Source organism: Eucyclogobius newberryi, unplaced genomic scaffold (assembly GCF_026437365.1).
Source record: "Eucyclogobius newberryi isolate DKJ021-1_F unplaced genomic scaffold, fEucNew1.0.hap1 SCAF_28, whole genome shotgun sequence".
Lineage (NCBI taxonomy): Eukaryota > Metazoa > Chordata > Actinopteri > Gobiiformes > Gobiidae > Eucyclogobius > Eucyclogobius newberryi.
Window position 1 is genome coordinate 362940 of NW_027315923.1, and position 26061 is coordinate 389000.

Here is a 26061-nt window from a genome sequence, read left to right on the forward strand (position 1 = left end):
TCTTTACCCTGTCACAGAGGTTTCGTCTAAGGTCTTTACTCTGTCACAGCGGGTTAGAGGTGGGGTATGGGGTTTAGGGCATCAAGTGTAGTGTTAGGTCTTTACCCTGTAACAGAGGGTTAGTTTAAGGTCTTTACTCCGTCACAGAGGGTTAGTTTAAGCTCTTTAATCCGTCACAGAGGGTTATATGTGGGGTATAGGGTTTAGGGCATCAAGTGTAGGGTTAGGTCTTTACCCTGTAACAGAGGGTTAGTTTAAGGTCTTTACCCTGTCACAGAGGGTTAGTTTAAGGTCTTTACTCTGTCACAGAGGGTTAGAGGTGGGGTATAGGGTTTAGGGCATCAAGTGCAGGGTTAGGTCTGTACCCGGTCACAGAGGGTTAGTTTAAGGTCCTTACCCTTTCAAAGAGGGTTAGTTTAAGGTCTTTACTCCGTCACAGAGGGTTAGAGGTAGGGTATAGGGTTTAGGGCATCAAGTGTATGGTTTGGTCTTTATCCTGTCATGGAGGGTTAGTTTAAGGTCTTCACCAGGTCACAGAGGGTTAGTTTAAGGTCCATACCCTGTCAATGAGGGTCAGTTTAAGGTCTTTGCTCTGTCACAGAGGGTTAGAGGTGGGGTATAGGGTTTAGAGCATCAAGTTTAGGGTTAGGTCTTTACCCTGTAACAGAGGGTTAGTTTAAGTTCTTTACCCAGTCACAGAGGATTAGTTTAAGGTCTTTACTCTGTCAGAGTGTGTTGTAGGTGGGGTATATGGTTGATGGAATCAAGTGTAGAGTTTGGTCTTTACCCTGTAACAGAGGGTTAGTTCATGGTCTTTACTCTTTCACAGAGGGTTAAAGGTGGGGTATAGGGTTTAGGGCATCAAGTGTAGGGTTAGGTCTTTACCCTGTCACAGAGGGTTAGTTTAAGGTATTTACTCTGTCACAGAGGGTTAGTTTCAGGTCTTCACCCTGTCACAGAGGGATAGTTTAAGGTTTTTGCCCTGAAGCAGAGGGTTAGTTTAAGGTTCTTTACCCCGTCACAGAGGGTTAGTTTAAGGTCTTTAGTCTTTCAGAGAGGGTTTGAGGTAGGGTATAGGGTTAGGGCATCAAGTGTAGGGTTAAGTCTTTATCCTGTCACAGAAGGTCATTTTAAGGTCTTTACCCTGTCACAGAGGGTTGGTTTAAGGTCTTTATCCTGTCACAAAGGGTCAGTTTAAGGTCTTTACCCTGTCACAGAGGGTTAGTTTAAAGTCTTTACCCTGTAACAGAAGGTTAGTTTAAGGTCTTTACCCCGTCACAGAAGGTTAGTTTAAGGTCTTTATTCTCTCACAGAGGGTTAGGGGTGGGGTATAGGGTTTAGGGCATCAAGTGTGGGGTTAGGTCTTTACGTTGTCACAGAGGGTTAGTTAAAGGTCTTTACCCTGTCACAGAGGGTTAGTTTAAGGTCTTTACTCTGTCACAGAGGGTTAGTTTAAGGTCTTTACCCTGTCACAGAGGGTTGGTTTAAGGTCTTTATCCTGTCACAAAGGGTCAGTTTAAGGTCTTTACTCTGTCACAGAGGGTTAAAGGTGGGGTATGGGGTTTAGAGCATCAAGTGTAGGGTTAGGTCTTTACCCTGTAACAGAGGGTTAGTTTAAGGTATTTACCCTGTCACAAAGCGTTAGTTTAAGGTCTTTACTCTGTCACAGTGGGTTAGAGGTGGGGTATAGGGTTTAGGGCCTCAAGTGTAGGGTTAGGTCTTTACCCTGTCACAGAGGGTTAGTTTAGGGTCTTTACTCCGTCACAGAGGGTTAGAGGTGGGGTATAGGGTTAAGGGCATCAAGTGTAGGGTTAGGTCTTTACCCTGTCACAGAGGGTTAGTTTAAAGTCTTTACCCTGTAACAGAAGGTTAGTTTAAGGTCTTTACCCTGTCACAGAAGGTTAGTTTAAGGTCTTTATTCTGTCACAGAGGGTTAGGGGTGGCGTATAGAGTTTAGGGCATCAAGTGTGGGGTTAGGTCTTTACGTTGTCACAGAGGGTTAGTTAAAGGTCTTTACCCTGTAACAGAGGGTTAGTTCATGGTCTTTACTCTTTCACAGAGGGTTAAAGGTGGGGTATAGGGTTTAGGGCATCAAGTGTAGGGTTAGGTCTTTACCCTGTCACAGAGGGTTAGTTTAAGGTCTTTACTCTGTCACAGAGGGTTAGTTTCAGGTCTTCACCCTGTAACAGAGGGATAGTTTAAGGTTTTTGACCTGAAGCAGAGGGTTAGTTTAAGGTCTTTACCCTGTCACAGAGGGTTGTTTAAGGTCTTTACCCTGTCACAGAGGGTTAGTTTAAGGTCTTTACCCTGTCACAGAGGGTTAGTTTAAGGTCTTTACCCTGTCACGGAGGGTTAGAGGTTGGGTATCGGGTTTAGGGCATCAAGTGTATGGTTAGGTCTTTACCCTGTAACAGAGGGTTAGTTTAAGGTATTTACCCTGTCACAGAGGGTTAGTCTAAGGTCTTTACTCTTTCACAGAGGGTTAGAGGTGGGGTATAGGGTTTAGGGCATCAAGTGTAGGGTTAGGTCTTTACCCTGTCACACAGGGTTAGTTTAAGGTCTTTACCCTGTCACAGAGGGTTAGTTTAAGGTTCTTTACCCCGTCACAGAGGGTTAGTTTAAGGTCTTTAGTCTTTCAGAGAGGGTTTGAGGTAGGGTATAGGGTTAGGGCATCAAGTGTAGGGGTAAGTCTTTATCCTGTCACAGAAGGTCATTTTAAGGTCTTTACCCTGTCACAGAGGGTTGGTTTAAGGTCTTTATCCTGTCACAAAGGGTCAGTTTAAGGTCTTTACCCTGTCACAGAGGGTTAGTTTAAAGTCTTTACCCTGTAACAGAAGGTTAGTTTAAGGTCTTTACCCCGTCACAGAAGGTTAGTTTAAGGTCTTTATTCTCTCACAGAGGGTTAGGGGTGGGGTATAGGGTTTAGGGCATCAAGTGTGGGGTTAGGTCTTTACGTTGTCACAGAGGGTTAGTTAAAGGTCTTTACCCTGTCACAGAGGGTTAGTTTAAGGTCTTTACTCTGTCACAGAGGGTTAGTTTAAGGTCTTTACCCTGTCACGGAGGGTTAGTTTAAGGTCTTTGCCCTGTCAAAGAGGGTTAGTTTAAGGTCTTTACTCCGTCACAGAGGGTTAGTTTAAGGTCCTTACCCTGTCACAGAGGGTTAGTTTAAGGTCTTTACTCCGTCACAGAGGGTTAGAGCTGGGGTATAGGGTTTAGGGCATCAAGTGTAGGGTTAGGTCTTTACCCTGTCACAGAGGGTTAGTTTAAGGTCTTTACCCTGTCACAGAGGGTTATTTTAAGGTCTTTGTCTATCACAGAGGGTTAGAAGTTGGCATAGGGTTTAGGGCATCAAGTGTAGGGTTAGGTCTTTACCCTGTCAGAGAGGGTTAGTTTAAAGTCTTTACCCTGTAACAGAAGGTTAGTTTAAGGTCTTTACCCTGTCACAGAAGGTTAGTTTAAGGTCTTTATTCTGTCACAGAGGGTTAGGGGTGGGGTATAGGGTTTAGGGCATCAAGTGTGGGGTTAGGTCTTTACGTTGTCACAGAGGGTTAGTTAAAGGTCTTTACCCTGTCACAGAGGGTTAGTTTAAGTCCTTATCCTGTCACAGAAGGTTAGTTTAAGGTCTTTACCCTGTCACAGAGGGTTAGTTTAAGGTCTTTACTCCGTCACAGAAGGTTAGTTTAAGGTCTTTACCCTGTCACAGAGGGTTAGTTTAAGGTCTTTACTCTCTCACAGAGGGTTAGAGGTGGGGTATAGGGTTTAGGGCATCAAGTGTAGGGTTAGGTCTTCACCCTGTCACAGGGGGTTAGTTTAAGGTCCTTACCCTGTCACAGAGGGTTAGTTTAAGGTCTCTACTCTGTCAGAGAGGGTTAGAGGTCGTGTATAGGGTTTAGGACATCAAGTGTAGGGTTAGGTCTTTACCCTCTCACAGAGGGTTAGTTAAAGGTCTTTACTATTCACAGAGGGTTAGAGGTGGGGTATGGGGTTTAGGGCATAAAAGTGTATGGTTTTGTCTTTACCCTGTAATAGAGGGTTAGTTTAAGGTCTTTGCCCTGAAGCAGAGGGTTAGTTTAAGGTCTTTACCCTGTCACAGAGGGTTGTTTAAGGTCTTTACCCTTTCACAGAGGGTTAGTTTAAGGTCTTTACCCTGTCACAGAGGGTTAGTTTAAGGTCTTTACCCTGTCACAGAGGGTTAGTTTAAGGTCTTTGACCTGAAGCCGAGGGTTAGTTTAAGGTCTTTACCCTGTCACATAGGGTTGTTTAAGGTCTTTACTCTGTCACAGAGGGTTAGTTTAAGGTCTTTACCCTGTCACAGAGGTTTCGTCTAAGGTCTTTACTCTGTCACAGCGGGTTAGAGGTGGGGTATGGGGTTTAGGGCATCAAGTGTAGTGTTAGGTCTTTACCCTGTAACAGAGGGTTGGTTTAAGGTCTTTACTCCGTCACAGAGGGTTAGTTTAAGCTCTTTAATCCGTCACAGAGGGTTATATGTGGGGTATAGGGTTTAGGGCATCAAGTGTAGGGTTAGGTCTTTACCCTGTAACAGAGGGTTAGTTTAAGGTCTTAACCCTGTCACAGAGGGTTAGTTTAAGGTCTTTACTCTGTCACAGAGGGTTAGAGGTGGGGTATAGGGTTTAGGGCATCAAGTGCAGGGTTAGGTCTTTACCCGGTCACAGAGGGTTAGTTTAAGGTCCTTACCCTTTCAAAGAGGGTTAGTTTAAGGTCTTTACTCCGTCACAGAGGGTTAGAGGTAGGGTATAGGGTTTAGGGCATCAAGTGTATGGTTTGGTCTTTATCCTGTCATGGAGGGTTAGTTTAAGGTCTTCACCAGGTCACAGAGGGTTAGTTTAAGGTCCATACCCTGTCAATGAGGGTCAGTTTGAGGTCTTTGCTCTGTCACAGAGGGTTAGAGGTGGGGTATAGGGTTTAGAGCATCAAGTTTAGGGTTAGGTCTTTACCCTGTAACAGAGGGTTAGTTTAAGTTCTTTACCCAGTCACAGAGGATTAGTTTAAGGTCTTTACTCTCTCACAGAGGGTTAGAGGTGGGGTATAGGGTTTAGGGCATCAAGTGTAGGGTTAGGTCTTCACCCTGTCACAGGGGGTTAGTTTAAGGTCCTTACCCTGTCACAGAGGGTTAGTTTAAGGTCTCTACTCTGTCAGAGAGGGTTAGAGGTCGTGTATAGGGTTTAGGACATCAAGTGTAGGGTTAGGTCTTTACCCTCTCACAGAGGGTTAGTTAAAGGTCTTTACTATTCACAGAGGGTTAGAGGTGGGGTATGGGGTTTAGGGCATAAAAGTGTATGGTTTTGTCTTTACCCTGTAATAGAGGGTTAGTTTAAGGTCTTTGCCCTGAAGCAGAGGGTTAGTTTAAGGTCTTTACCCTGTCACAGAGGGTTGTTTAAGGTCTTTACCCTTTCACAGAGGGTTAGTTTAAGGTATTTACCCTGTCACAAAGCGTTAGTTTAAGGTCTTTACTCTGTCACAGTGGGTTAGAGGTGGGGTATAGGGTTTAGGGCCTCAAGTGTAGGGTTAGGTCTTTACCCTGTCACAGAGGGTTAGTTTAGGGTCTTTACTCCGTCACAGAGGGTTAGAGGTGGGGTATAGGGTTAAGGGCATCAAGTTTAGGGTTAGGTCTTTACCCTGTAACAGAGGGTTAGTTTAAGTTCTTTACCCAGTCACAGAGGATTAGTTTAAGGTCTTTACTCTGTCAGAGTGTGTTGTAGGTGGGGTATACGGTTGATGGAATCAAGTGTAGGGTTTGGTCTTTACCCTGTAACAGAGGGTTAGTTCATGGTCTTTACTCTTTCACAGAGGGTTAAAGGTGGGATATAGGGTTTAGGGCATCAAGTGTAGGGTTAGGTCTTTACCCTGTCACAGAGGGTTAGTTTAAGGTCTTTACTCTGTCACAGAGGGTTAGTTTCAGGTCTTCACCCTGTCACAGAGGGATAGTTTAAGGTTTTTGCCCTGAAGCAGAGGGTTAGTTTAAGGTTCTTTACCCCGTCACAGAGGGTTAGTTTAAGGTCTTTAGTCTTTCAGAGAGGGTTTGAGGTAGGGTATAGGGTTAGGGCATCAAGTGTAGGGTTAAGTCTTTATCCTGTCACAGAAGGTCATTTTAAGGTCTTTACCCTGTCACAGAGGGTTGGTTTAAGGTCTTTATCCTGTCACAAAGGGTCAGTTTAAGGTCTTTACCCTGTCACAGAGGGTTAGTTTAAAGTCTTTACCCTGTAACAGAAGGTTAGTTTAAGGTCTTTACCCCGTCACAGAAGGTTAGTTTAAGGTCTTTATTCTCTCACAGAGGGTTAGGGGTGGGGTATAGGGTTTAGGGCATCAAGTGTGGGGTTAGGTCTTTACGTTGTCACAGAGGGTTAGTTAAAGGTCTTTACCCTGTCACAGAGGGTTAGTTTAAGGTCTTTACTCTGTCACAGAGGGTTAGTTTAAGGTCTTTACCCTGTCACGGAGGGTTAGTTTAAGGTCTTTGCCCTGTCAAAGAGGGTTAGTTTAAGGTCTTTACTCCGTCACAGAGGGTTAGTTTAAGGTCCTTACCCTGTCACAGAGGGTTAGTTTAAGGTCTTTACTCCGTCACAGAGGGTTAGAGCTGGGGTATAGGGTTTAGGGCATCAAGTGTAGGGTTAGGTCTTTACCCTGTCACAGAGGGTTAGTTTAAGGTCTTTACCCTGTCACAGAGGGTTATTTTAAGGTCTTTGTCTATCACAGAGGGTTAGAAGTTGGCATAGGGTTTAGGGCATCAAGTGTAGGGTTAGGTCTTTACCCTGTCAGAGAGGGTTAGTTTAAAGTCTTTACCCTGTAACAGAAGGTTAGTTTAAGGTCTTTACCCTGTCACAGAAGGTTAGTTTAAGGTCTTTATTCTGTCACAGAGGGTTAGGGGTGGGGTATAGGGTTTAGGGCTTCAAGTGTGGGGTTAGGTCTTTACGTTGTCACAGAGGGTTAGTTAAAGGTCTTTACCCTGTCACAGAGGGTTAGTTTAAGTCCTTATCCTGTCACAGAAGGTTAGTTTAAGGTCTTTACCCTGTCACAGAGGGTTAGTTTAAGGTCTTTACCCTGTCACAGAGGGTTATTTTAAGGTCTTTGTCTATCACAGAGGGTTAGAAGTTGGCATAGGGTTTAGGGCATCAAGTGTAGGGTTAGGTCTTTACCCTGTCAGAGAGGGTTAGTTTAAAGTCTTTACCCTGTAACAGAAGGTTAGTTTAAGGTCTTTACCCTGTCACAGAAGGTTAGTTTAAGGTCTTTATTCTGTCACAGAGGGTTAGGGGTGGGGTATAGGGTTTAGGGCATCAAGTGTGGGGTTAGGTCTTTACGTTGTCACAGAGGGTTAGTTAAAGGTCTTTACCCTGTCACAGAGGGTTAGTTTAAGTCCTTATCCTGTCACAGAAGGTTAGTTTAAGGTCTTTACCCTGTCACAGAGGGTTAGTTTAAGGTCTTTACTCCGTCACAGAAGGTTAGTTTAAGGTCTTTACCCTGTCACAGAGGGTTAGTTTAAGGTCTTTACTCTCTCACAGAGGGTTAGAGGTGGGGTATAGGGTTTAGGGCATCAAGTGTAGGGTTAGGTCTTCACCCTGTCACAGGGGGTTAGTTTAAGGTCCTTACCCTGTCACAGAGGGTTAGTTTAAGGTCTCTACTCTGTCAGAGAGGGTTAGAGGTCGTGTATAGGGTTTAGGACATCAAGTGTAGGGTTAGGTCTTTACCCTCTCACAGAGGGTTAGTTAAAGGTCTTTACTATTCACAGAGGGTTAGAGGTGGGGTATGGGGTTTAGGGCATAAAAGTGTATGGTTTTGTCTTTACCCTGTAATAGAGGGTTAGTTTAAGGTCTTTGCCCTGAAGCAGAGGGTTAGTTTAAGGTCTTTACCCTGTCACAGAGGGTTGTTTAAGGTCTTTACCCTTTCACAGAGGGTTAGTTTAAGGTCTTTACCCTGTCACAGAGGGTTAGTTTAAGGTCTTTACCCTGTCACAGAGGGTTAGTTTAAGGTCTTTGACCTGAAGCCGAGGGTTAGTTTAAGGTCTTTACCCTGTCACATAGGGTTGTTTAAGGTCTTTACTCTGTCACAGAGGGTTAGTTTAAGGTCTTTACCCTGTCACAGAGGTTTCGTCTAAGGTCTTTACTCTGTCACAGCGGGTTAGAGGTGGGGTATGGGGTTTAGGGCATCAAGTGTAGTGTTAGGTCTTTACCCTGTAACAGAGGGTTGGTTTAAGGTCTTTACTCCGTCACAGAGGGTTAGTTTAAGCTCTTTAATCCGTCACAGAGGGTTATATGTGGGGTATAGGGTTTAGGGCATCAAGTGTAGGGTTAGGTCTTTACCCTGTAACAGAGGGTTAGTTTAAGGTCTTAACCCTGTCACAGAGGGTTAGTTTAAGGTCTTTACTCTGTCACAGAGGGTTAGAGGTGGGGTATAGGGTTTAGGGCATCAAGTGCAGGGTTAGGTCTTTACCCGGTCACAGAGGGTTAGTTTAAGGTCCTTACCCTTTCAAAGAGGGTTAGTTTAAGGTCTTTACTCCGTCACAGAGGGTTAGAGGTAGGGTATAGGGTTTAGGGCATCAAGTGTATGGTTTGGTCTTTATCCTGTCATGGAGGGTTAGTTTAAGGTCTTCACCAGGTCACAGAGGGTTAGTTTAAGGTCCATACCCTGTCAATGAGGGTCAGTTTAAGGTCTTTGCTCTGTCACAGAGGGTTAGAGGTGGGGTATAGGGTTTAGAGCATCAAGTTTAGGGTTAGGTCTTTACCCTGTAACAGAGGGTTAGTTTAAGTTCTTTACCCAGTCACAGAGGATTAGTTTAAGGTCTTTACTCTCTCACAGAGGGTTAGAGGTGGGGTATAGGGTTTAGGGCATCAAGTGTAGGGTTAGGTCTTCACCCTGTCACAGGGGGTTAGTTTAAGGTCCTTACCCTGTCACAGAGGGTTAGTTTAAGGTCTCTACTCTGTCAGAGAGGGTTAGAGGTCGTGTATAGGGTTTAGGACATCAAGTGTAGGGTTAGGTCTTTACCCTCTCACAGAGGGTTAGTTAAAGGTCTTTACTATTCACAGAGGGTTAGAGGTGGGGTATGGGGTTTAGGGCATAAAAGTGTATGGTTTTGTCTTTACCCTGTAATAGAGGGTTAGTTTAAGGTCTTTGCCCTGAAGCAGAGGGTTAGTTTAAGGTCTTTACCCTGTCACAGAGGGTTGTTTAAGGTCTTTACCCTTTCACAGAGGGTTAGTTTAAGGTATTTACCCTGTCACAAAGCGTTAGTTTAAGGTCTTTACTCTGTCACAGTGGGTTAGAGGTGGGGTATAGGGTTTAGGGCCTCAAGTGTAGGGTTAGGTCTTTACCCTGTCACAGAGGGTTAGTTTAGGGTCTTTACTCCGTCACAGAGGGTTAGAGGTGGGGTATAGGGTTAAGGGCATCAAGTTTAGGGTTAGGTCTTTACCCTGTAACAGAGGGTTAGTTTAAGTTCTTTACCCAGTCACAGAGGATTAGTTTAAGGTCTTTACTCTGTCAGAGTGTGTTGTAGGTGGGGTATACGGTTGATGGAATCAAGTGTAGGGTTTGGTCTTTACCCTGTAACAGAGGGTTAGTTCATGGTCTTTACTCTTTCACAGAGGGTTAAAGGTGGGATATAGGGTTTAGGGCATCAAGTGTAGGGTTAGGTCTTTACCCTGTCACAGAGGGTTAGTTTAAGGTCTTTACTCTGTCACAGAGGGTTAGTTTCAGGTCTTCACCCTGTCACAGAGGGATAGTTTAAGGTTTTTGCCCTGAAGCAGAGGGTTAGTTTAAGGTTCTTTACCCCGTCACAGAGGGTTAGTTTAAGGTCTTTAGTCTTTCAGAGAGGGTTTGAGGTAGGGTATAGGGTTAGGGCATCAAGTGTAGGGTTAAGTCTTTATCCTGTCACAGAAGGTCATTTTAAGGTCTTTACCCTGTCACAGAGGGTTGGTTTAAGGTCTTTATCCTGTCACAAAGGGTCAGTTTAAGGTCTTTACCCTGTCACAGAGGGTTAGTTTAAAGTCTTTACCCTGTAACAGAAGGTTAGTTTAAGGTCTTTACCCCGTCACAGAAGGTTAGTTTAAGGTCTTTATTCTCTCACAGAGGGTTAGGGGTGGGGTATAGGGTTTAGGGCATCAAGTGTGGGGTTAGGTCTTTACGTTGTCACAGAGGGTTAGTTAAAGGTCTTTACCCTGTCACAGAGGGTTAGTTTAAGGTCTTTACTCTGTCACAGAGGGTTAGTTTAAGGTCTTTACCCTGTCACGGAGGGTTAGTTTAAGGTCTTTGCCCTGTCAAAGAGGGTTAGTTTAAGGTCTTTACTCCGTCACAGAGGGTTAGTTTAAGGTCCTTACCCTGTCACAGAGGGTTAGTTTAAGGTCTTTACTCCGTCACAGAGGGTTAGTTTAAGGTCCTTACCCTGTCACAGAGGGTTAGTTTAAGGTCTTTACCCTGTCACAGAGGGTTATTTTAAGGTCTTTGTCTATCACAGAGGGTTAGAAGTTGGCATAGGGTTTAGGGCATCAAGTGTAGGGTTAGGTCTTTACCCTGTCAGAGAGGGTTAGTTTAAAGTCTTTACCCTGTAACAGAAGGTTAGTTTAAGGTCTTTACCCTGTCACAGAAGGTTAGTTTAAGGTCTTTATTCTGTCACAGAGGGTTAGGGGTGGGGTATAGGGTTTAGGGCTTCAAGTGTGGGGTTAGGTCTTTACGTTGTCACAGAGGGTTAGTTAAAGGTCTTTACCCTGTCACAGAGGGTTAGTTTAAGTCCTTATCCTGTCACAGAAGGTTAGTTTAAGGTCTTTACCCTGTCACAGAGGGTTAGTTTAAGGTCTTTACTCCGTCACAGAAGGTTTGTTTAAGGTCTTTATTCTGTCACAGAGGGTTAGGGGTGGGGTATAGGGTTTAGGGCATCAAGTGTAGGATTAGGTCTTTACCCTGTAACAGAGGGTTAGTATAAGGTCTTTACCCTGTCACAGAGGGTTAGTTTAAGGTCTTTACTCTGTCACAGAAGGTTAGTTTAAGGTCTTTATTCTGTCACAGAGGGTTAGGGGTGGGGTATAGGGTTTAGGAGATCAAGTGTGGGGTTAGGTCTTTACGTTGTCACAGAGGGTTAGTTAAAGGTCTTTACCCTGTCACAGAGGGTTAGTTTAAGGTCTTTACTCTGTCACAGAGGGTTAGTTTAAGGTCTTTACCCTGTCACAGAGGGTTAGTTTAAGGTCTTTACCCTGTCACAGAGGGTTAGTTTAAGGTCTTTGCCCTGTCAAAGAGGGTTAGTTTAAGGTCTTTACTCCGTCACAGAGGGTTAGTTTAAGGTCCTTACCCTGTCACAGAGGGTTAGTTTAAGGTCTTTACTCCGTCACAGAGGGTTAGAGCTGGGGTATAGGGTTTAGGGCATCAAGTGTAGGGTTAGGTCTTTACCCTGTCACAGAGGGTTAGTTTAAGGTCTTTACCCTGTCAGAGAGGGTTATTTTAAGGTCTTTGTCTATCACAGAGGGTTAGAAGTGGGCATAGGGTTTAGGGCATCAAGTGTAGGGTTAAGTCTTTACCCTGTCACAGAGGGTTAGTTTAAGTCCTTACCCTGTCACAGAAGGTTAGTTTAAGGTCTTTACCCTGTCACAGAGGGTTAGTTTAAGGTCTTTACTCCGTCACAGAAGGTTAGTCTAAGGTCTTTACCCTGTCACAGAGGGTTAGTTTAAGGTCTTTACTCTCTCACAGAGGGTTAGAGGTGGGGTATAGGGTTTAGGGCATCAAGTGTAGGGTTAGGTCTTCACCCTGTCACAGGGGGTTAGTTTAAGGTCCTTACCCTGTCACAGAGGGTTAGTTTAAGGTCTCTACTCTGTCAGAGAGGGTTAGAGGTCGTGTATAGGGTTTAGGACATCAAGTGTAGGGTTAGGTCTTTACCCTCTCACAGAGGGTTAGTTTAAGGTCTTTACTATCCACAGAGGGTTAGAGGTGGGGTATGGGGTTTAGGGCATCAAGTGTAGGGTTTTGTCTTTACCCTGTAATAGAGGGTTAGTTTAAGGTCTTTGCCCTGAAGCAGAGGGTTAGTTTAAGGTCTTTACCCTGTCACAGAGGGTTAGTTTAAGGTCTTTACTCTGTCACAGTGGGTTTGAGGTGGGCTATAGGGTTGAGGGCATCAAGGTTAGGGTTTTGTCTTTACCCTGTAATAGAGGGTTAGTTTAAGGTCTTTGCCCTGAAGCAGAGGGTTAGTTTAAGGTCTTTACCTTGTCACAGAGGGTTGTTTAAGGTCTTTACCCTTTCACAGAGGGTTAGTTTAAGGTCTTTACCCTGTCACAGAGGGTAAGTTTAAGGTCTTTACTCTGTCACAGAGGGTTAGAGGTGGGGTATGGGGTTTAGGGAATCAAGTATAGGGTTAGGTCTTTACCCTGTAACAGAGGGTTAGTTTAAGGTATTTACCCTGTCACAGAGGGTTAGTTTAAGGTCTTTACTCTGTCACAGAGGGTTAGTTTAAGGTCTTTACCCTGTCACAGAGGGTTAGTTTAAGGTCTTTTACCTGAAGCAGAGGGTTAGTTTAAAGTCTTTACCCTGTCACAGAGGGTTGTTTAAGGTCTTTACCCTGTCACAGAGGGTTAGTTTAAGGTCTTTACCTTGTCACAGAGGGTTGTTTAAGGTCTTTACCCTTTCACAGAGGGTTAGTTTAAGGTCTTTACCCTGTCACAGAGGGTTAGTTTAAGGTCTTTGTCTATCACAGAGGGTTAGAAGTGGGCATAGCGTTTAGGGCATCAAGTGTAGGGTTAAGTCTTTACCCTGTCACAGAGGGTTAGTTTAAGTCCTTACCCTGTCACAGAAGGTTAGTTTAAGGTCTTTACCCTGTCACAGAGGGTTAGTTTAAGGTCTTTACTCCGTCACAGAAGGTTAGTTTAAGGTCTTTACCCTGTCACAGAGGGTTAGTTTAAGGTATTTACTCTCTCACAGAGGGTTAGAGGTGGGGTATAGGGTTTAGGGCATCAAGTGTAGGGTTAGGTCTTCACCCTGTCACAGGGGGTTAGTTTAAGGTCCTTACCCTGTCACAGAGGGTTAGTTTAAGGTCTCTACTCTCTCAGAGAGGGTTAGAGGTCGTGTATAGGGTTTAGGACATCAAGTGTAGGGTTAGGTCTTTACCCTCTCACAGAGGGTTAGTTTAAGGTCTTTACTATTCACAGAGGGTTAGAGGTGGGGTATGGGGTTTAGGGCATCAAGGTTAGGGTTTTGTCTTTACCCTGTAATAGAGGGTTAGTTTAAGGTCTTTGCCCTGAAGCAGAGGGTTAGTTTAAGGTCTTTACCTTGTCACAGAGGGTTGTTTAAGGTCTTTACCCTTTCACAGAGGGTTAGTTTAAGGTCTTTACCCTGTCACAGAGGGTTAGTTTAAGGTCTTTACTCTGTCACAGAGGGTTAGAGGTGGGGTATGGGGTTTAGGGAATCAAGTATAGGGTTAGGTCTTTACCCTGTAACAGAGGGTTAGTTTAAGGTATTTACCCTGTCACAGAGGGTTAGTTTAAGGTCTTTACTCTGTCAAAGAGGGTTAGTTTAAGGTCTTTACCCTGTCACAGAGGGTTAGTTTAAGGTCTTTTACCTGAAGCAGAGGGTTAGTTTAAATTTTTTCCCCACTAAGGGTTGTTTAAGGTCTTTACCCTGTCACAGAGGGTTAGTTTAAGGTCTTTACCCCGTCACAGAGGGTTCGTTTAAGGTCTTTACTCTGTCACAGAGGGTTAGAGGTGGGGTATGGGGTTCAGGGCATCAAGTAAAGGGTTATGTCTTTACCCTGTAATAGAGGGTTAGTTTAAGGTATTTACCCTGTCACAGAGGGTTAGTTTAAGGTCTTTACTCCGTCACAGTGGGTTAGAGGTGGGGTATAGGGTTTAGGGCATCAAGTGTAGGGTTAGGTCTTTACCCTGTCACAGAGGGTTAGTTTAAGGTCCTTACTCCGTCACAGAGGCTTAGAGGTGGGGTATAGGGTTTAGGGCATCAAGTGTAGGGTTAAGTCTTTACCCTGTCACAGAGGGTTAGTTTAAGTCCTTACCCTGTCACAGAAGGTTAGTTTAAGGTCTTTACCCTGTCACAGAGGGTTAGTTTAAGGTCTTTACTCCGTCACAGAAGGTTAGTTTAAGGTCTTTACCCTGTCACAGAGGGTTAGTTTAAGGTCTTTACTCTCTCACAGAGGGTTAGAGGTGGGGTATAGGGTTTAGGGCATCAAGTGTAGGGTTAGGTCTTCACCCTGTCACAGGGGGATAGTTTAAGGTCCTTACCCTGTCACAGAGGGTTAGTTTAAGGTCTCTACTCTGTCAGAGAGGGTTAGAGGTCGTGTAAAGGGTTTAGGACATCAAGTGTAGGGTTAGGTCTTTACCCTCTCACAGAGGGTTAGTTTAAGGTCTTTACTATTCACAGAGGGTTAGAGGTGGGGTATGGGGTTTAGGGCATCAAGTGTAGGGTTAGGTCTTTACCCTGTCACAGAGGGTTAGTTTAAGGTCCTTACTCCGTCACAGAGGGTTAGAGGTGGGGTATAGGGTTTAGGGCATCAAGTATAGGGTTAGGTCTTTACCCTGTAATAGAGGGTTAGTTTAAGGTCTTTGCCCTGAAGCAGAGGGTTAGTTTAAGGTCTTTACCCTGTCACAGAGGGTTAGTTTAAGGTCTTTACTCTGTCACAGTGGGTTTGAGGTGGGGTATAGGGTTGAGGGCATCACGGTTATGGTTTTGTCTTTACCCTGTAATAGAGGGTTAGTTTAAGGTCTTTGCCCTGAAGCAGAGGGTTAGTTTAAGGTCTTTACCTTGTCACAGAGGGTTGTTTAAGGTCTTTACCCTGTCACAGAGGGTTAGTTTAAGGTCTTTACCCTGTCACAGAGGGTTAGTTTAAGGTCTTTACTCTGTCACAGAGGGTTAGAGGTGGGGTATGGGGTTTAGGGAATCAAGTATAGGGTTAGGTCTTTACCCTGTAACAGAGGGTTAGTTTAAGGTATTTACCCTGTCACAGAGGGTTAGTTTAAGGTCTTTACTCTGTCACAGAGGGTTAGTTTAAGGTCTTTACCCTGTCACAGAGGGTTAGTTTAAGGTCTTTTACCTGAAGCAGAGGGTTAGTTTAAAGTCTTTACCCTGTCACAGAGGGTTGTTTAAGGTCTTTACCCTGTCACAGAGGGTTAGTTTAAGGTCTTTACCTTGTCACAGAGGGTTGTTTAAGGTCTTTACCCTTTCACAGAGGGTTAGTTTAAGGTCTTTACCCTGTCACAGAGGGTTAGTTTAAGGTCTTTGTCTATCACAGAGGGTTAGAAGTGGGCATAGCGTTTAGGGCATCAAGTGTAGGGTTAAGTCTTTACCCTGTCACAGAGGGTTAGTTTAAGTCCTTACCCTGTCACAGAAGGTTAGTTTAAGGTCTTTACCCTGTCACAGAGGGTTAGTTTAAGGTCTTTACTCCGTCACAGAAGGTTAGTTTAAGGTCTTTACCCTGTCACAGAGGGTTAGTTTAAGGTATTTACTCTCTCACAGAGGGTTAGAGGTGGGGTATAGGGTTTAGGGCATCAAGTGTAGGGTTAGGTCTTCACCCTGTCACAGGGGGTTAGTTTAAGGTCCTTACCCTGTCACAGAGGGTTAGTTTAAGGTCTCTACTCTCTCAGAGAGGGTTAGAGGTCGTGTATAGGGTTTAGGACATCAAGTGTAGGGTTAGGTCTTTACCCTCTCACAGAGGGTTAGTTTAAGGTCTTTACTATTCACAGAGGGTTAGAGGTGGGGTATGGGGTTTAGGGCATCAAGGTTAGGGTTTTGTCTTTACCCTGTAATAGAGGGTTAGTTTAAGGTCTTTGCCCTGAAGCAGAGGGTTAGTTTAAGGTCTTTACCTTGTCACAGAGGGTTGTTTAAGGTCTTTACCCTTTCACAGAGGGTTAGTTTAAGGTCTTTACCCTGTCACAGAGGGTTAGTTTAAGGTCTTTACTCTGTCACAGAGGGTTAGAGGTGGGGTATGGGGTTTAGGGAATCAAGTATAGGGTTAGGTCTTTACCCTGTAACAGAGGGTTAGTTTAAGGTATTTACCCTGTCACAGAGGGTTAGTTTAAGGTCTTTACTCTGTCAAAGAGGGTTAGTTTAAGGTCTTTACCCTGTCACAGAGGGTTAGTTTAAGGTCTTTTACCTGAAGCAGAGGGTTAGTTTAAATTTTTTCCCCACTAAGGGTTGTTTAAGGTCTTTACCCTGTCACAGAGGGTTAGTTTAAGGTCTTTACCCCGTCACAGAGGGTTCGTTTAAGGTCTTTACTCTGTCACAGAGGGTTAGAGGTGGGGTATGGGGTTCAGGGCATCAAGTAAAGGGTTATGTCTTTACCCTGTAATAGAGGGTTAGTTTAAGGTATTTACCCTGTCACAGAGGGTTAGTTTAAGGTCTTTACTCCGTCACAGTGGGTTAGAGGTGGGGTATAGGGTTTAGGGCATCAAGTGTAGGGTTAGGTCTTTACCCTGTCACAGAGGGTTAGTTTAAGGTCCTTACTCCGTCACAGAGGCTTAGAGGTGGGGTATAGGGTTTAGGGCATCAAGTGTAGGGTTAAGTCTTTACCCTGTCACAGAGGGTTAGTTTAAGTCCTTACCCTGTCACAGAAGGTTAGTTTAAGGTCTTTACCCTGTCACAGAGGGTTAGTTTAAGGTCTTTACTCCGTCACAGAAGGTTAGTTTAAGGTCTTTACCCTGTCACAGAGGGTTAGTTTAAGGTCTTTACTCTCTCACAGAGGGTTAGAGGTGGGGTATAGGGTTTAGGGCATCAAGTGTAGGGTTAGGTCTTCACCCTGTCACAGGGGGATAGTTTAAGGTCCTTACCCTGTCACAGAGGGTTAGTTTAAGGTCTCTACTCTGTCAGAGAGGGTTAGAGGTCGTGTAAAGGGTTTAGGACATCAAGTGTAGGGTTAGGTCTTTACCCTCTCACAGAGGGTTAGTTTAAGGTCTTTACTATTCACAGAGGGTTAGAGGTGGGGTATGGGGTTTAGGGCATCAAGTGTAGGGTTAGGTCTTTACCCTGTCACAGAGGGTTAGTTTAAGGTCCTTACTCCGTCACAGAGGGTTAGAGGTGGGGTATAGGGTTTAGGGCATCAAGTATAGGGTTAGGTCTTTACCCTGTAATAGAGGGTTAGTTTAAGGTCTTTGCCCTGAAGCAGAGGGTTAGTTTAAGGTCTTTACCCTGTCACAGAGGGTTAGTTTAAGGTCTTTACTCTGTCACAGTGGGTTTGAGGTGGGGTATAGGGTTGAGGGCATCACGGTTATGGTTTTGTCTTTACCCTGTAATAGAGGGTTAGTTTAAGGTCTTTGCCCTGAAGCAGAGGGTTAGTTTAAGGTCTTTACCTTGTCACAGAGGGTTGTTTAAGGTCTTTACCCTTTCACAGAGGGTTAGTTTAAGGTCTTTACCCTGTCACAGAGGGTTAGTTTAAGGTCTTTACTCTGTCACAGAGGGTTAGAGGTGGGGTATGGGGTTTAGGGAATCAAGTATAGGGTTAGGTCTTTACCCTGTAACAGAGGGTTAGTTTAAGGTATTTACCCTGTCACAGAGGGTTAGTTTAAGGTCTTTACTCTGTCACAGAGGGTTAGTTTAAGGTCTTTACCCTGTCACAGAGGGTTAGTTTAAGGTCTTTTACCTGAAGCAGAGGGTTAGTTTAAAGTCTTTACCCTGTCACAGAGGGTTGTTTAAGGTCTTTACCCTGTCACAGAGGGTTAGTTTAAGGTCTTTACCCCGTCACAGAGGGTTCGTTTAAGGTCTTTACTTTGTCACAGAGGGTTAGAGGTGGGGTATGGGGTTCAGGGCATCAAGTAAAGGGTTATGTCTTTACCCTGTAATAGAGGGTTAGTTTAAGGTATTTACCCTGTCACAGAGGGCTAGTTTAAGGTCTTTACTCCGTCACAGAGGGTTAGAGGTGGGGTATAGGGTTTAGGGCATCAAGTGTAGGGTTAGGTCTTTACCCTGTCACAGAGGGTTAGTTTAAAGTCTTTACCCTGTAACAGAAGGTTAGTTTTTAAGGTCTTTACCCTGTCACAGAAGGTTAGTTTAAGGTCTTTACTCCGTCACAGAGGGTTAGTTTAAGGTCCTTACCCTGTCACAGAGGGTTAGTTTAAGGTCTTTACTCTGTCACAGAGGGTTAGAGCTGGGGCATAGGGTTTAGGGCATCAAGTGTAGGGTTAAGTCTTTACCCTGTCACAGAGGGTTAGTTTAAGTCCTTACCCTGTCACAGAAGGTTAGTTTAAGGTCTTTACCCTGTCACAGAGGGTTAGTTTAAGGTCTTTACTCCGTCACAGAAGGTTAGTTTAAGGTCTTTACCCTGTCACAGAGGGTTAGTTTAAGGTCTTTACTCTCTCACAGAGGGTTAGAGGTGGGGTATAGGGTTTAGGGCATCAAGTGTAGGGTTAGGTCTTCACCCTGTCACAGGGGGTTAGTTTAAGGTCCTTACCCTGTCACAGAGGGTTAGTTTAAGGTCTCTACTCTGTCAGAGAGGGTTAGAGGTCGTGTATAGGGTTTAGGACATCAAGTGTAGGGTTAGGTCTTTACCCTCTCACAGAGGGTTAGTTTAAGGTCTTTACTATTCACAGAGGGTTAGAGGTGGGGTATGGGGTTTAGGGCATCAAGTGTAGGGTTTTGTCTTTACCCTGTAATAGAGGGTTAGTTTAAGGTCTTTGCCCTGAAGCAGAGGGTTAGTTTAAGGTCTTTACCCTGTCACAGAGGGTTAGTTTAAGGTCTTTACTCTGTCACAGTGGGTTTGAGGTGGGGTATAGGGTTGAGGGCATCAAGGTTAGGGTTTTGTCTTTACCCTGTAATAGAGGGTTAGTTTAAGGTCTTTACCCTGTCACAGAGTGTTAGTTTAAGGTCTTTACTCTGTCACAGAGGGTTAGTTTAAGGTCTTTACCCTGTCACAGAGGGTTAGTTTAAGGTCTTTTACCTGAAGCAGAGGGTTAGTTTAAAGTCTTTACCCTGTCACAGAGGGTTGTTTAAGGTATTTACCCTGTCACAGAGGGTTAGTTTAAGATCTTTACCCTGTCACAGAGGGTTCGTTTAAGGTCTTTACTCTGTCACAGAGGGTTAGAGGTGGGGTATGGGGTTCAGGGCATCAAGTAAAGGGTTATGTCTTTACCCTGTCACAGAGGGTTAGTTTAAAGTCTTTACCCTGTAACAGAAGGTTAGTTTAAGGTCTTTACCCTGTCACAGAAGGTTAGTTTAAGGTCTTTATTCTGTCACAGAGGGTTAGGGGTGGGGTATAGGGTTTAGGGCATCAAGTGTAGGATTAGGTCTTTACCCTGCAACACAGGGTTAGTATAAGGTCTTTACCCTGTCACAGTGGGTTAGTTTAAGGTCTTTAACCTGTCACAGAGGGTAAGTTTAAGGTCTTTACTCCGTCATAGAGGGTTAGTTTAAGGTCTTTGCCCTGTCACAGAGGGTTAGTTTAACGTCTTAACGCTGTCACAGAGGGTTAGTTTAAGGTCTTCACCCTGTCAAAGAGGGATAGTTTAAGGTTTTTGCCCTGAAGCAGAGGGTTAGTTTAAGGTCTTTACCCTGTCACAGAGGGTTGTTTAAGGTTTTTACCCTGTCACAGAGGGTTAGTTTAAGGTCTTTACCCTGTCACAGAGGGTTAGTTTAAGGTCTTTACCCTGTCACGGAGGGTTAGAGGTTGGGTATCGGGTTTAGGGCATCAAGTGTAGAGTTAGGTCTTTACCCTGTAACAGAGGGTTAGTTTAAGGTATTTACCCTGTCACAGAGGGTTAGTCTAAGGTCTTTACTCTTTCACAGAGGGTTAGAGGTGGGGTATAGGGTTTAAGGCATCAAGTGTAGGGTTAGGTCTTTACCCTGTCACACAGGGTTAGTTTAAGGTCTTTACCCTGTCACAGAGGGTTAGTTTAAGGTTCTTTACCCCGTCACAGAGGGTTAGTTTAAGGTCTTTAGTCTTTCAGAGAGTGTTTGAGGTAGGGTATAGGGTTAGGGCATCAAGTGTAGGGTTAGGTCTTTATCCTGTCACAGAAGGTTATTTTAAGGTCTTTACCCTGTCACAGAGGGTTGGTTTAAGGTCTTTATCCTGTCACAAAGGGTCAGTTTAAGGTCTTTACTCTGTCACAGAGGGTTAAAGGTTTGGGTATGGGGTTTAGAGCATCAAGTGTAGGGTTAGGTCTTTACCCTGTAACAGAGGGTTAGTTTAAGGACTTTACCCTGTCACAGAGGGTTAGTTTAAGGTCTTTACTCTGTCACAGTGGGTTAGAGGTGGGTTATAGGGTTGAGGGCATCAAGTGTAGGGTTTTGTCTTTACCCTGTTATAGAGGGTTAGTTTAGGGTCTTTACCCTGTCACAGAGGGTTGTTTAAGGTCCTTACCCTTTCACAGAGGGTTAGTTTAAGGTCTTTACCCTGTCACAGAGGGTTAGTTTAAGGTCTTTACTCTGTCACAGAGGGTTAGAGGTGGGTTATGGGGTTTAGGGCATCAAGTATAGGGTTAGGTCTTTACCCTGTAACAGAGGGTTAGTTTAAGGTATTTACCCTGTCACAGAGGGTTAGTTTAAGGTCTTTACTCTGTCACAGTGGGTTAGAGGTGGGGTATAGGGTTTAGGGCCTCAAGTGTAGGGTTAGGTCTTTACCCAGTCACAGAGGGTTAGTTTAAGGTCTTTACTCCGTCACAGAGGGTTAGAGGTGGGGTATAGGGTTTAGGGCATCAAGTGTAGGGTTAGGTCTTTACCCTGTCACAGAAGGTTAGTTTAAAGTCTTTACCCTGTCACAGAAGGTTAGTTTAAGGTCTTTACCCTGTCACCGAAGGTTAGTTTAAGGTCTTTATTCTGTCACAGAGGGTTAGGGGTGGGGTATAGGGTTTAGGGCATCAAGTGTGGGGTTAGGTCTTTACGTTGTCACAGAGGGTTAGTTAAAGGTCTTTACCCTGTCACAGAGGGTTAGTTTAAGGTCTTTACCCTGTCACAGAGGGTTAGTTTAAGGTCTTTACCCTGTCACGGAGGGTTAGTTTGAGGTCTTTGCCCTGTCAAAGAGGGTTAGTTTAAGGTCTTTACTCCGTCACAGAGGGTTAGTTTAAGGTCCTTACCCTGTCACAGAGGGTTAGTTTAAGGTATCTGACCTGAAGCAGAGGGTTAGTTTAAGGTCTTTACCCTGTCACAGAGGGTTGTTTAAGGTCTTTACCCTGTCACAGAAGGTCAGTTTAAGGTCTTTACCCTGTCACAGAGGGTTCGTTTAAGGTCTTTACTCTGTCACAGAGGGTTAGAGGTGGGGAATGGGGTTCAGGGCATCAAGTAAAGGGTTATGTCTTTACCCTGTAATAGAGGGTTAGTTTAAGGTATTTACCCTGTCACAGAGGGTTAGTTTAAGGTCTTTACTCCGTCACAGTGGGTTAGAGGTGGGGTATAAGGTTTAGGGCATCAAGTGTAGGGTTAGGTCTTTACCCTGTCACAGAGGGTTAGTTTAAGGTCCTTACTCCATCACAGAGGGTTAGAGGTGGGGTATAGGGTTTAGGGCATCAAGTGTAGGGTTAGGTCTTTACCCTGTCACAGAGGGTTAGTATAAGGTCTTTATTCTGTCACAGAGGGTTAGGGGTAGGGTATAGGGTTTAGGGCATCAAGTGTAGGATTAGGTCTTTACCCTGTAACAGAGGGTTAGTATAAGGTCTTTACCCTGTCACAGAGGGTTAGTTTAAGGTCTTTACTCTGTCACAATGGGTTAGTTTAAGGTCTTTAACCTGTCACAGAGGGTAAGTTTAAGGTCTTTACTCCGTCATAGAGGGTTAGTTTAAGGTCTTTATCCTGTCACAGAGGGTTGTTTAAGGTCTTCACCCTGTCACAGAGGGATAGTTTAAGGTTTTTGCCCTGAAGCAGAGGGTTAGTTTAAGGTCTTTACCCTGTCACAGAGGGTTGTTTAAGGTTTTTACCCTGTCACAGAGGGTTAGTTTAAGGTCTTTACCCTGTCACAGAGGGTTAGTTTAAGGTCTTTACCCTGTCACGGAGGGTTAGAGGTTGGGTATCGGGTTTAGGGCATCAAGTGTAGGGTTAGGTCTTTACCCTGTAACAGAGGGTTAGTTTAAGGTCTTTACCCTGTCAGAGAGGGTTATTTTAAGGTCTTTGTCTATCACAGAGGGTTAGAAGTTGGCATAGGGTTTAGGGCATCAAGTGTGGGGTTAGGTCTTTACGTTGTCACGGAGGGTTAGTTAAAGGTCTTTACCCTGTCACAGAGGGTTAGTTTAAGGTCTTTACTCTGTCACAGAGGGTTAGTTTAAGGTCTTTACCCTGTCACAGAGGGTAAGTTTAAGGTCTTTACCCTGTCACGGAGGGTTAGTTTAAGGTCTTTGCCCTGTCAAAGAGGGTTAGTTTAAGGTCTTTACTCTGTCACAGAGGGTTAGTTTAAGGTCCTTACCCTGTCACAGAGGGTTAGTTTAAGGTCTTTACTCCGTCACAGAGGGTTAGAGCTGGGGTATAGGGGTTAGGGCATCAAGTGTAGGGTTAGGTCTTTACCCTGTCACAGAGGGTTAGTTTAAGGTCTTTACCCTGTCAGAGAGGGTTATTTTAAGGTCTTTGTCTATCACAGAGGGTTAGAAGTGGGCATAGGGTTTAGGGCATCAAGTGTAGGGTTAAGTCTTTACCCTGTCACAGAGGGTTAGTTTAAGTCCTTACCCTGTCACAGAAGGTTAGTTTAAGGTCTTTACCCGGTCACAGAGGGTTAGTTTAAGGTCTTTACTCCGTCACAGAAGGTTAGTTTAAGGTCTTTACCCTGTCACAGAGGGTTAGTTTAAGGTCTTTACTCTCTCACAGAGGGTTAGAGGTGGGGTATAGGGTTTAGGGCATAAAGTGTAGGGTTAGGTCTTCACCCTGTCACAGGGGGTTAGTTTAAGGTCCTTACCCTGTCACAGAGGGTTAGTTTAAGGTCTCTACTCTGTCAGAGAGGGTTAGAGGTCGTGTATAGGGTTTAGGACATCAAGTGTAGGGTTAGGTCTTTACCCTCTCACAGAGGGTTAGTTTAAGGTCTTTACTATTCACAGAGGGTTAGAGGTGGGGTATGGGGTTTAGGGAATCAAGTATAGGGTTAGGTCTTTACCCTGTAACAGAGGGTTAGTTTAAGGTATTTACCCTGTCACAGAGGGTTAGTTTAAGGTCTTTACTCTGTCACAGAGGGTTAGTTTAAGGTCTTTGACCTGAAGCAGAGGGTTAGTTTAAGGTCTTTACCCTGTCACAGAGGGTTGTTTAAGGTCTTTACCCTGTCACAGAGGGTTAGTTTAAGGTCTTTACCCTCTCACAGAGGGTTCGTTTAAGGTCTTTACTCTGTCACAGCGGGTTAGAGTTGGGGTATGGGGTTTAGGGCATCAAGTGTAGTGTTAGGTCTTTACCCTGTAACAGAGGGTTAGTTTAAGGTCTTTACTCTGTCACAGAGGGTTAGTTTAAGCTCTTTACTCCGTCACAGAGGGTTAGAGGTGGGGTATAGGGTTTAGGGCATCAAGTGTAGGGTTAGGTCTTTACCCTGTAACAGAGGGTTACTTTAAGGTCTTTACCCTGTCACAGAGGGTTAGTTTAAGGTCTTTACTCTGTCACAGAGGGTTAGAGGTGGGGTATAGGGTTTAGAGCATCAAGTGTAGGGTTAGGTCTTTACCCTGTAACAGAGGGTTAGTTTAAGGTCTTTACCCTGTCACAGAGGGTTAGTTTAAGGTTCTTTACCCTGTCACAGAGGGTTAGTTTAAGGTCTTTAGTCTTTCACAGAGGGGTAGAGGTGGGGTATAGGGTTTAGGGCATCAAGTGTAGGGTTAGGTCTTTACCCCTTCACAGAAGGTTAGTTTAAGGTCTTTACTCTGTCACAGTGGGTTAGAGGTGGGGTATAGGGTTTAGGGCATCAAGTGTAGGGTTAGGTCTTTACCCTGTAACAGAGTCGGGTGATGATGCTGTGAAGGTTCTGGATCTTTCTCTTGAGGACGACCAGGCGGGGGCGCTGTCTGCACACGGGCTCAGGATGGTTCAGCAGCACATACAGGAAGTCACGGAGTTTTGTACCGATGCAGGCGTTCTGGAACGCACGTGAGAATCAAGAGACGCACGTGAGACACAAGAGACGCACGTGAGACACAAGAGACGCACGTGAGACACAAGAGACGCACAAGAGACACAAGAGACGCACAAGAGACACAAAAGACGCACGTGAGACGCAAGAGACGCACGTGAGACACAAGAGACGCACGTGAGACACAAGAGACGCACAAGAGACACACATGAGACACAAGAGACGCACAAGAGACGCACATTAGACACAAGAGACGCACATGAGACACAAGAGACGCACAAGAGACGCACAAGAGACACACATGAGACACAAGAGACGCACAAGAGACACACATGAGACACAAGAGACGCACATGAGACACAAGAGACGCACAAGAGACGCACGTGAGACACAAGAGACGCACGTGAGACGCACTTGAGACGCAAGAGACGCACGTGAGACACAAGAGACGCACGTGAGACACAAGAGACGCACAAGAGACACACATGAGACACAAGAGACGCACAAGAGACGCACACGAGACACAAGAGACGCACATGAGACACAAGAGACGCACAAGAGACGCACAAGAGACACACATGAGACACAAGAGACGCACAAGAGACACAGATGAGACACAAGAGACGCACATGAGACACAAGAGACGCACAAGAGACGCACAAGAGACGCACGTGAGACACAAGAGACGCACGTGAGACGCACTTGAGACACAAGAGACGCACGTGAGACGCAAGAGACGCACGTGAGACACAAGAGACGCACGTGAGACACAAGAGACGCACAAGAGACACACATGAGACACAAGAGACGCACAAGAGACGCACATGAGACACAAGAGACGCACAAAAGACACACATGAGACACAAGAGAGACGCCCAAGAGACACAAATGAGACACAAGAGACGCACAAGAGACACACATGAGACACAAAAGACGCACAAGAGACGCACATGAGACACAAGAGACGCACAAGAGACACACATGAGACACAAGAGACGCTAAAGAGACACACATGAGACACAAGAGACGCTAAAGAGACACACATGAGACACAAGAGACGCACAAGAGACGCACATGAGACGCACATGAGACGCACAAGAGACACACATGAGACACACATGAGACACACATGAGACACAAGAGATGCACAAGAGACGCACAAGAGACGCACATGAGACACGTGAGACGCACGTGAGACGCACATGAGACGCACAAGAGACGCACGTTAGACGCACATGAGACGCACGTGAGACGCACAAGAGACGCACGTGAGACACAAGAGATACACAAGAGACGCACGTGAGACGCACATGAGACACAAGAGATGCACAAGAGATGCACAAGAGACGCACATGAGACACGTGAGACGCACGTGAGACGCACATGAGACGCACAAGAGACGCACGTTAGACGCACATGAGACGCACGTGAGACGCACAAGAGACGCACGTGAGACACAAGAGATACACAAGAGACGCACGTGAGAAGCACATGAGCCACAAGAGAGCACGTGAGACGCACGTGGGACGCACAAGAGACGCACAAGAGATGCACATGAGACGCACAAGAGACGCACGTGAGACGCACGTGAGACGCACAAGAGACGCACTTATTCTGGAGGAGACCTTAGGCCTTAGTTATTTTATGACTTGGTTTACGGATCTGCCGCACTTAAATGACTTTTCAATATGAATCAAATCAAATATTTTTTTTCACAAAGTTTCGCCGAAAACGCAAAATAGCATTAAATTCAATGTAAAAAGCGGTTTTATGTCAAAAGATAAGAGTCCGTGAAGCAATTTCTCGCCAAATATTGCGGAAGTCTGACGGGGCGGCTCCGAGCTGCTCTGTCCCTGCACAGGGTCCCGGGGAGAGCGCGCGCGGCCCCGGGGAGAGCGCGCGCGGCCCCGGGGAGAGCATGCGCGCCCGTTTGCCAGCTGCTGGCTGAAGAGCGTGACCCTTCTGTATTCTAGAGGAGACCTTACAGGGCTGGAGAGCGTGACCCTTCTGTATTCTAGAGGAGACCTTACAGGGCTGGGGAGCGTGACCCTTCTGTATTCTAGAGGAGACCTTACAGGGCTCAAGAGCGTGACCCTTCTGTATTCTAGAGGAGACCTTACAGGGCTGAA

At 45.2% G+C, this 26061-nt stretch overlaps 1 protein-coding gene across 1 annotated transcript in view; it reads right to left on the reverse strand.

Moving 5' to 3' along the window:
* cytl1 (cytokine like 1) overlaps nt 1-26061 on the reverse strand; it is a 107263-nt gene that overhangs the window by 47988 nt on the left and 33214 nt on the right. Inside the window, exon 3 of the mRNA XM_072459817.1 lies at nt 23792-23938. Coding sequence (XP_072315918.1) covers nt 23792-23938 — 147 coding nt within the window. The remainder of the gene's footprint in view (nt 1-23791; nt 23939-26061) is intronic.